Genomic DNA, 10,216 nt, shown 5'->3' with positions numbered 1-10,216 from the left:
AGGATTTGGTCAAAACTAAATCTTTTAAGAACACAAATTTCAAACGTAATTGTTTTTTTCTGCTTTATAAGGTACCACACAATCTTTTAAACTATCCAATAACTAAAAATGCGTAAAGTAATTCATTAATTCAAACCCCACAGAAACAGAATGACAATGAAACACAACTATTCTGCACGGTTTGTCTAGTAGGAAAACTAGTTCGAGCCCGTAGCGTACGATTTCGCGTGACGTCAAATGATTCGGTGCTGTCAAAACTGCCGACAATTTGGTTTCAGCCTAACCCAATTTTTGCCGATTCGCCGAATCTCTACTTTAAACTGATCGTTAAAACCATGCAATTTGCCAACCCACAAACACAGCTGATAAGGACATTTGAACACTGTGTTCAGGAAACCTTGCAACGCTACAATTCAGCTGTTTGTCAATCGCCGCACCTTAACCTTTGTTTCCTACTTTGTGCGACCTGTCCCCAGCCGCCTATTCAGAAGGTAAACTCTCTTCATGAATACTAAAAGTCACGCGCAGAGGTAGACGCGCTCGGTGTATGATCGTCTGGTGTTTTAAAGAAAAAGGCTGCCTGCGGGAGTCTAGTTTCCACTGGGGGAAAGTCCCACTGTCGAAACATTTGTTGCCAATCGACGTGCGTCAGTTCCGGTTTAGGTTGTCAGGCGGCCGCAACAGAAAAAATGACAGTTTTTCCCCACCTGTTATGTCCGACGCTTCAAAATTGTTTGCGTAATTCAGTCTGGTTTAACTAGTTTATGTTTCCCTTGCTGTTTTTTGTAAGGATCCTGTTAGGAACTGAATAAAGAAGCTTAATTGGATTTTTGCAAAAATATCTGATCTTCATGCAAATACTGTCTGTATATCCGACAACCAAGGCTTCGGTGGAATGTAGTTGTACCACATTAAAATGTGTGTGTGAGTATAAGCCAGGTAAACAATGAAACAAAAAAAATCTATGTATCACATACTTTGCAAAAAAATGCGATAAGGTCTGAAGCCGAGCAAAGAAAAACACGATTACAACTGCAGCTGGTGCAAAGAGTACACAAAAGAGGTTGGTTCCGCTTTCGAAAAATTAGTTCCTCTTTGATAACGTTTGCCACATGAACAGAGGTTGACTCTTGACTGTATGACGACACCAAACAAAACAGTGCGTTGGCTTTCCTTCCTCTGGAGTTTAGTCATCCGTGACGTGTATTGCTTTCCTTTTTCGCACCAAAGAAAACGCGATTATACAAGACATAAACATACCACATTATTTGCTGAATCAAATTCTAATCAATTCCAAGTCGGCAGCAGTTATGACGCTTGGCGTTGAACTATCCCACATAAGAAAGGCTCCAAGTGCCTTTGCCATGTTAGCAGCTTATGGACGATTGGACGGCAACAGTTTGACGCTGACTGTCAATTAGCGATAAACTACTTGCCGCCAAAATTACCTGGGTTTCTCTTTTTTATCCTTGATGCAGGTCCAACGCTACAGTCCGTCATGCTCATCCACCGTAAAGTTGCATGTTTTATTGCAAGTCTGTTGTATCATTTTTTAAATTTCCAAGGTCAGAAGTTGGTTACAGGTTGCTGGGTTAACCTTTAAAGAAAACCATTGCCTTAATTGAACAAGTTTTTGTGACATTTGTATGATCCAAAGAGCACTGTAACATGTGTTTTCCGCCTTATGCACTGGTTACCGAAGATCTTGTTTCTGAAAAAACGAGCATTTGCAGCGGTCACACGACCTTAATTAATTATGCTTTTTCTTGATCAAAAACAATACTACCAGAGAGCTTCTATGACACAGAACATCACTAAACGTAATGTAGACATTTTAAGAATCGTCATTGTCATTAGTTCACTCGTCTATATCGGGATAATTGTACACGTTACTTAGACAAGCATGAACGCACTTAGTTTAAGAAATCCATGTGATAATAATAGAAAACATGACAAAAAGTGTCACATTTTGACATTGTTGTTAGCTGAATAAAATAACTTTAGAACAATCTAAAACGTGGCTATAAATATGTCCAGTTGACGCCGCTTTTGGCAATAGTGTTTCATCAAACAATTTTTATTTATTTATTTTCAAACCAGCATACTAACAACACAAAAATGCACCATTTTGCGCACTTCAAAAGTTGGTTTCATTATTAATTAAGTTTACACTTCCTCATAAAACAGATCTACCCATTTTGATGTAACAGCAAAAGAGCATTGAGAAAACAGTAAAAATGCAAACACAGATAAAAAAAAATACATAATGCATCTTCAAAACGAATAAAAAGTGATAAAAGCTGAAACAGAATTCATGAAAACACACTTACACATCTCATCAAATATGTACAATAAAACACATAATCATTAAACTAAAAAGATTGCATATATCATGTCACACAATTTGAAGATTATCACCACATTTTAAATCAACAAAAATTTAGCATGTATAGAGTAATTGATGTAAATTTCGTAGGGCAGCATTTTTTTGTTCTGTACTTCCAAAATCTTCGCTTTGTTCAGTCATTGATATGGCATTAAAAATGACTTGTTCGGCTTCTTTATTGCGACCCAAGCCTATGTAAGCTCTCCCAATGATGTGGTTACAACAGGGGAATAATGATAACTTTTCTGATTGTTCAGTAAAGGCGTCCAAAAGTGATTTTGCCTGAGTTGCCATGACCATTGCTTCACCAAACTCACTGAAGTGCAAATAACAGTCCGCTAAAAAGCACAATAACTTTGCCTCAAGCAATGATTTAAACCTAACATTGAAAGGTAGGTTTCTGACTTTCTCTAAAATAGTTTTGACTGATTGAAGAATTCGCCCATCTTGGTTGTGATGAGATTGGATGTGTGTTGTTGCAGCTTTACAAAATTTGTTTATTTCTGTCCAAACGTTTCTTTTTGTAGACAACGTACAGTCATTGTTGCTAACAGTGATATCCAATGTCATTCGGGTCATGAGCAGTGCTGTTTCCAAATCATTTGGTTGATCTAAAAATTAAACACATGTACATTTGTTACATTTTAAAATAGATGCAATAAACCAACATAATTTCCGATTTACATACTGCATATTTATGGTTTAGAATGGAAGCTTTTTGCAAGTGCAAAAAGGTTATGTGAATTTAAAGGTACAAAAAGCAGTACATTTCAAAACAGTTGACTATCTAAAAGAATGCATATGATCAAACATGCGATTACCTACAATGAAGCTGACATGTGCAGCATATGAAAAGTGCTTGTGATTTGATTTTTTAAAGGCTTAGACAGCCTGGATAGCTCAGTGAGTAGAACATGAGTCTTTTTTACCCTATGCATTGCCTTACGATTATTTGGTATGACGCCATCATTAGGCCTGGCATACTATGATTACAGTTACTTGAAGTTGTTAATTTTAGCACTAAAATATGCTTACCATCTGGGTGTTGTCTGGTGGTTTCTTCTTCTGTAGCTTCACTTGGAGGAAATACAACCTTTGGAGCAGTTGCATCATTGGGATTGAATCCTGAAAAAAAAATGGGTGAGTTGAGTTTATTTCACTTGGTTAAAAAACTAGTAACGACAAAAAAGCACTAAAACAATCACAAAGCCATATATAGCTGTGTAAGATAAAAACATTTTAGAATGTGAAACAGTGAAGGGCCCAAAGAATAATGGCTAAATGCGCTGCAGGTACACTGTATTATAAAGCAACATGTGACTCATGCTCACAAGAAAGTGAGGTTGGTGCATTGTGGGTAAACACGACCAATGGTTGCTATCATAACTAATGCTAAAAGGTGTCCATTTGTCACAAAAGAAAAGGCCCATGCAAAACAAGTCTGTGCAATTAAATTGTATTATCGAATAGTTTACCAGTATGGTGTTGTCTGGTGCTTCTTTCATTTCCATTTGGAGGAAAAACAATCTTTGGTTCTGTTAGATTGCAATTAAACCCTGCAAAATAGAAGATAAACATATAGTGAATATTGGTTATATAAGAAATTGAAAAAGAATGGAAACATTTTTTATAAAATCTGTTGCATTATAAAATAAATTGTTTACCACTTGGTTGTTGTACAGTGTATGTTTCATATTCATTTGAAGAAAAAACATCCTTTGGTGCTGTTGTGTCATTGGATGCGGAGTCTGAAAAATTTCAAATATTTTAAGCCCTTGCAGAACATGAAGTAGTAAAAAAGTATAAGTGTGCTTTTTACCTGAAGACTGTAGTCCGCATCTTGTTTCAGGAGCATTTCGATTTGAAGAGCAAACAACTTTGGGTGATGTAGTGTTATTCGGTTCGAAGTCTAAAAAAGTGAATAAAATGCTGACAAATAAAAAAGTGGATAAAATGCTGACAAGTGGATAAAATGCTGACAAATTGCTAGAATCACCTCTTTGAACAATGTTTTTGTACATATCTTTATATATGTTTTATTTTGAGCTCATTAAATTGGTAAACATAACAACACATCAGTATGGCTAATAATAATAAACTTTTCAGAAAATTACCAAAAAGGCTTAACTGAGCATTGTAAACAATGCTCCGGCTTGTCACAAGATAGTTACTGAACCAGCTTCACAATATCTAATCACTTATTTACCATTTGTGAGTAAGTCTCCTGAACTAGAGAGAAAAGTTTGGAGAACTGCCTTTGGTGAGGTTGTATCTTCAATATCTCTTACCCCTAAAGTAAGTATAGGCAGCTTTTATGCATATTTTGTTGCAAAATTTAATCATTTTGTTGTAATTACCAGCTGCTGGAGACAGAGGAAAAACGTTGATGCTTTCAGTGCGGTCTTGAGTGACATTATTTTCATCTTTACTTTGTAGATTGATATCTGTGTACAAATAATTATCTTTGTTAAGGTCTTAAGCCATGTTCCATTGCATACCAGATTAGGTTTAGCTCTGTGATGGTTTAGAGTGGAAATCTGCAATTTGGCACTATCATTAAACTTACTTGCAGAAATTACAGAAAAACATAACACATAGGTAACTGGTGGGCTAGTGCAAATCCCTTGGCTTACGAAATTGTCAGTTCTAACCCTAATTACTGAGCTCAATTGCCCTGGCCTAGTGGAATCTTGTGTTCAACACCATCATAAAAAAGGTTAAATCCATTTTTTTAAATCCAAATATTAAAGATAAAAATATTACAAACACAAGGACAGTTTTTGGTTTGTTCCACATGATAGGTATATACAATTTTGGTATGACATACCTAAATCCTCAATTTGGATCCAATCATTGTGGTTTGCAAGAATGGGTTTGGCAATTTCATATTTCTCAAGGGTGGCTTGAACACATTGGAATATACATGTGTCACTGTATAGGTCTAATTCCTTTTGTAGGTTGTCTCTAATTTGCAAAATTTTCGGCCGATGTAATGGATTCTGTGCCCAGCATTTTTTTATCTGCGCTACAATCGTGTGAATAATTTTTAAACTGGTAAGATCATTTTGTAATGCTTGTTTTAAACTGTTGATTTTTTCCATCCTTGGCCGTCCACCCTGCTGCAAAAGCATGCAATATATGTCCATACCACAAAGCTCACGGCACAATAGATAGTAAAAGATCATGCCAATACTAAAAACATCCATTGCTGTATTCATTTTCATGTGTGGATTCATCAGACGTTCAGGAGCAGCATATATTTCTGTAAAATCATTTCTTTCCATTCTGTCCCTAGCTGAGTTATGTCCAGTATTCCATGCAAGTTCTGAACTGCCGAAATCGCCAATTTTGCATTCAAGGTTACTTGACAGTAGTATGTTTTCCAGTTTTAAATCTCCATGGGTTAGTCGCTTTTCTGGCTGCAAATTGTGAATTCCTGCAACTCCATTGCTGATATCTCGGCAAAATCTCAAGGAAAGTAAAGGAGAAATAGGGATTTCAGTGTTAAAAGCCAAATCAGAAAGGCAGTTTCCTGGTAAATATTCCATAACCATTCCCATAACTTGTGGAGATTTTAAGACACCGAACACTCGTACGACATTTGGGTTATTTGCTTCTTGGACAGGGCCTACTTCATCATGCAACCTAATCAACAATGTTTTTTTTTAATTTATAGCAAAGACAGATTATCAACAACTGGTCTTTTTGACCTTGGCAACAAGTTTCTGTTCTGCAAATGAACTTAACACCAATCAAAAAATATCAGTTTGCTATTATCAGTTATGTGCTTATGTTTTTTAAATGGCCCTCTAAATAATAGAATCTTTCAGTAAGTGTACAGAATTTCAAATAAAAGAAGTGTGTTTAAGTGGTTTGTGCAGGATTCAAGTGTCTGTTAATAAAAAATGCATGTTTTCACACAGAAAACTAAATGGTAAAAATACTCACTTTTCTTCCACATTGACCTTGAGACATTTTACAGCCAGCCATTGATGTACTTTGTGATAAGCAAGCCTCACCACACCATATGTGCCTGTTCCAATATGACCTCCTCTTCCATGTACGAATTTGATTTCATTGGCTTTGAAGTTTCTTATCTGCAAACAAAAGGTTACAAACTACAGTAAAAAATATACTTTTATACTTTACAACCACAGACTGTGCTAGGTACTATATTTGATCCATGTCTGAATGCATTAAACAAATAGCAAAATTTTGGGGATGCCGCCTACTAAAACTACAAGCCAACTTAGCCTACACTGAGTCAGCGCTAAGCTTGTGCAAAGTCTGCACCATACCCAGGTCCTATAGAAGATTAAATTATAGCATTATTTTCATTACAAACCCTCACCCCAAACCCACTAGCCCTAACCATGTGTATTGTTCAAAATAGTAGAAAGTTATAATTATCATGTAGTGGCTTTGTAGGCTCTTGGTTTAAGACGGTAACAGTAGATTTGGTGACTTTGGCAATCACTAACCTTATGAGCAGCTTCCATACTTCATGTTCTTCAAAAACTATTTTCAGTGTCCAAGTGTACAATACAGTAGAAATAAGCACCACAGAACAAAGCGTTTAAATCACAGGCTATCCTTAATTCCTACATCTTTTACTTTATTGATTATAATCTGTTGCTGAAACTGATACTGAACAATCAACCTGTATCATCAAAAGATTGTACAAATCTAATTGAAAAAGTAATACTAAGGTATGTTCACCCCTAATTAAGTACGTAGGCAGGCCTTTTTCATTTAATCTTTTCTTTGTTGCTTCAAAAGAGCAGCTGGCAGCTATTTACAGTTTGGTGTTCTAACTTCCAATACATATTTAGTTCCGATAATAACTTACAAGTAATACGCACTTATACAGTGTTGTTGATCAATGATTACATCACCAACTATGGTTTTTCCCCTTTTTCGATACAGGTTACGTTGGTCATTTAAAGTTTGAAAGTGGTTCTGCTTTAAAGACAGACCTATGTAAAGTAAACAATTTAATTTATTTCGCAGCAACCGGAATACAAAATATTAACCTGAAACAAAACAATAGACTTTTTCGAAGACCCAGAAAAAAATCCCTGGGACTTCCCCAAGTTTTTTTCCCGTGTGTTTGTTGAAGGTTACGTATTGGAAAAAAACAATTTTTTAGTTCCTCTTTAGGTGTTCAAGTTACTTGGTTACTGCACATAATCTCGTAAGGGTGATTTTCACAAAAAAATCTTGCGCAATAATCGGTTGCAACGGCTATGAGTTTCCTAAATGGACAAAAAGTCACACGTACACAGCTCAAAGTTACAAGACGATGCAGAAAACTGTTACCAGGTGATTGCATAGTTCATTACGTAATAATTACACACATGCCCAAACATTAACAGTGTTTTATTTAGTTTAAACGTCAAGCCTATACTTTCTTTATGAAATTGGTAGTCAAACTAATGAAATCAAATTATAGGTTGGAATATTGTATGCTTTTGTATGGCTATTTTACCTTAGTAATTGTTGTTGTATGTGGTTTTGTTTTACATGGTACTTTTTCTACACAATATTTATCATTTCAGGATGCAAAACACAGCACTGTTCGACGGTTTTTGAGCAACAACAAATGCATAGTAGTGCCCCTATGGAACATTTTGATGTGGCGTGAACCATATTATGCTGGTGTTGTATTTTTATGTATATCCGCCATGTTCATGTAAGTAATAAGTAATTATGCCTAATATTACATTGAAATGCACAACAAAAAACAGCATTTGTTGAAGGTAAAACAAAACTGTATACACATACAAAAATATTTGACACTGGATCTTGTACAAAATGTCCTATTTTAATAACATATAAGTACACAAAGGCCCTATTGTTACACCAATACTAATTGACATTTTCAGAATTTATAATAAAAAAGCAATTGCTTCTGACTTACAATAAGTAAACACGAAGTTGTTAAAATTAAAGTATATGTTCTGCCTAGACAGGCATTGTTAGTTGGTAAAAACTGAAAACAATGAAGGGTAATTAGAGGAGAACAGATATACAAGTAAAATGCATTTGCTTCTTTATTATCACTTACTGAAACAGTTTGACAGAGTGGTCGTGGACATTAACATGCCCACTATTAGTGGGACAGTAGAGCACTTAAAAAAAATGTTTTTTAAGAAAAGTTTGTTTTTGTCTGACATGAACTAATGACTACTTTTGCCCAAAATTGGGTTGTATCTTTTCAGAACATTGTCGTTTGTCAATTTATCTGTTGTAACTACTGTAGCGTTGTTCATTTCTGGCACTCTTTTCATGCAAATGCTATCTGATGCCTTTGCCACCAAAATGGAAAGGTAACAATAATTAGTTTATTTATGCTTAAATTCAATAGTGCATACAGTTTTGAATGTGAAAAATTAACAACAAATATACTTTATATGCATTTATATAAGGAAGCAAGCATGATAAAGATACACTATTATTAGATCAGCTATAGCTCTATTGGACTTGTTGGTAATGTTTAAATATGGTTAAATCTCGTTTCCCATCACTAGTAAGTGGTAAACTATATAATTGTATTAAACTTATTATAAAGGCACTTGGTGGAATGGATTTTGGTGCTTATATTACAAAATCCAAGCTGTGTGCCACTTGAATGGATAGTTGTGTCTTTGTTTAAACATGCTACAGTAACTGCACAGTATCCCATAAAATGAATGATTTTGGTCCCGTAACCATGCTTTGTTTACTTTCACTTTCACAGCAAATATGTAGACGAGGATTTGACTGTTGTTTGTGACAACATTGACCAAACAGTCCTTCTTCTCAAATCATCGTTTATGGATTTGTATGAACTAAAACAAACCAATCCTGTTGCATTTTACATAACTACAATTGGTAGTGGTTTGTCTATTGCTTGGCTGGGAACATTGATTTCAACATTTCTGTTTGTGTACATTTCAGGTAAAGATTCTTTATTACTTTGTGTGCGCAAGCTTACGGTAGAATACTCTGGATTATACTAAAGTACATCCATATTTATAAAGGAAATAAACTGTGCTACACTAAGTTAAAGCACTTTTACCTTACTATTTTATCAATGGGGAGAAATGCGATTACCAACTTAAAATTATGAGGGTTCCATTCTTAAGATGTTGGTGAAAAAATAACAGGTTCTGTTGACATCTAGCAAAACAACAATGGCTGACGATGTAACATACTTGTTACACCCAAAATTAGGCCCAAAAAATCTCATTTTTCCCCACCATAATAAAAGTTAGCAAGCCTAGATAATAGGATATCCTTGTGGATGTTTGTCCAAAGTTTTCAGCTTATAATATAAACAAGTATGAATAGGTTGGCTATTGCCCACCACAGAAACTGCTGCAGTTAGTTTGGCATTTTTACCCTAAATCTTGCTATGAGTACTTTTTAAAGCTTAAAATCATTGTATTAGCTAACCAGCATGTTGTATAGTAAACAGGAAATATTAATCATGTATTGATTTTGGTTTCTAGTGCTTGTCATCTTTGCAATCCCTGGTCTAATACACACTGGGAAGCTAAATCCAACAGATGCAAATGTTTGATGTTGTAATATTTTGCTGTTTTGTCCACAGGATAAGGGTTGCTATATCACATATTTAACATATTATTTATTTTGTATTTGCCTCCCATTTAACCAGGAAACATATGAAAGATTTTTAATTTCAAGACGACACTTTTTTAATAAAATGTAAAAATTAGCAATAGTTATGTTCTGTTCAGACAGATACTTTTTAGTGAACTGCTTTCAAAGTTAAAACTGTATTAAAAACAAAATAATGATGGCTAAAAACTTGTTTTCTGCAACTGT

General features: G+C 34.9%; 2 protein-coding genes across 2 annotated transcripts; one reads left to right on the top strand and one right to left on the bottom strand.

The window, feature by feature from the left end:
• Positions 1–2,090: 2,090 nt before the first annotated feature.
• On the bottom strand, positions 2,091–7,043 carry LOC145208953 (uncharacterized). The gene is made up of 10 exons (XM_080079198.1): positions 6,868–7,043; positions 6,335–6,483; positions 5,214–6,031; positions 4,744–4,830; positions 4,593–4,676; positions 4,206–4,295; positions 4,051–4,134; positions 3,862–3,942; positions 3,422–3,511; positions 2,091–2,997 (listed from the first exon to the last, which is right to left on the bottom strand). The coding sequence occupies exons 1-10, from the start codon at positions 6,883–6,885 to the stop codon at positions 2,441–2,443; spliced, it is 2,058 nt and encodes a 685-aa protein (XP_079935324.1). The 5' UTR covers positions 6,886–7,043; the 3' UTR covers positions 2,091–2,440.
• Positions 7,044–7,501: 458 nt separating this feature from the next.
• LOC145236521 (ADP-ribosylation factor-like protein 6-interacting protein 1) lies at positions 7,502–10,112 on the top strand. The gene is made up of 5 exons (XM_080099663.1): positions 7,502–7,708; positions 7,945–8,078; positions 8,608–8,715; positions 9,126–9,325; positions 9,880–10,112. Exons 1-5 carry the CDS (start codon positions 7,646–7,648, stop codon positions 9,948–9,950), a joined length of 576 nt encoding a protein of 191 aa, XP_079955789.1. The 5' UTR covers positions 7,502–7,645; the 3' UTR covers positions 9,951–10,112.
• The last annotated feature ends 104 nt before the right edge of the window (positions 10,113–10,216 follow it).

Source organism: Phallusia mammillata, chromosome 1 (genome assembly GCF_965637545.1).
Source record: "Phallusia mammillata chromosome 1, kaPhaMamm4.hap1.1, whole genome shotgun sequence".
Classification (NCBI taxonomy): Eukaryota; Metazoa; Chordata; class Ascidiacea; order Phlebobranchia; family Ascidiidae; genus Phallusia; species Phallusia mammillata.
The sequence above is the reverse complement of the archived record's forward strand: the minus strand, read 5'-3'. Positions and strand labels throughout refer to the sequence as shown.

Bases quoted from the DNA above. Each gene is read 5' to 3' on its own strand.
- LOC145236521 (XM_080099663.1), top strand. From the start codon at position 7,646: ATGGACAAAAAGTCACACGTACACAGCTCAAAGTTACAAGACGATGCA. The intron at 7,709-7,944 runs GTGATTGCATAG...TTATCATTTCAG, and splicing joins ATGCAGAAAACTGTTACCAG to GATGCAAAACACAGCACTGT. The intron at 9,326-9,879 runs GTAAAGATTCTT...TTTGGTTTCTAG, and splicing joins TCTGTTTGTGTACATTTCAG to TGCTTGTCATCTTTGCAATC.
- LOC145208953 (XM_080079198.1), bottom strand. The intron at 4,831-5,213 runs GTATGTCATACC...ATTTGTACACAG, and splicing joins GATCCAAATTGAGGATTTAG to ATATCAATCTACAAAGTAAA. The intron at 4,677-4,743 runs GTAATTACAACA...TACTTACTTTAG, and splicing joins TCCTCTGTCTCCAGCAGCTG to GGGTAAGAGATATTGAAGAT.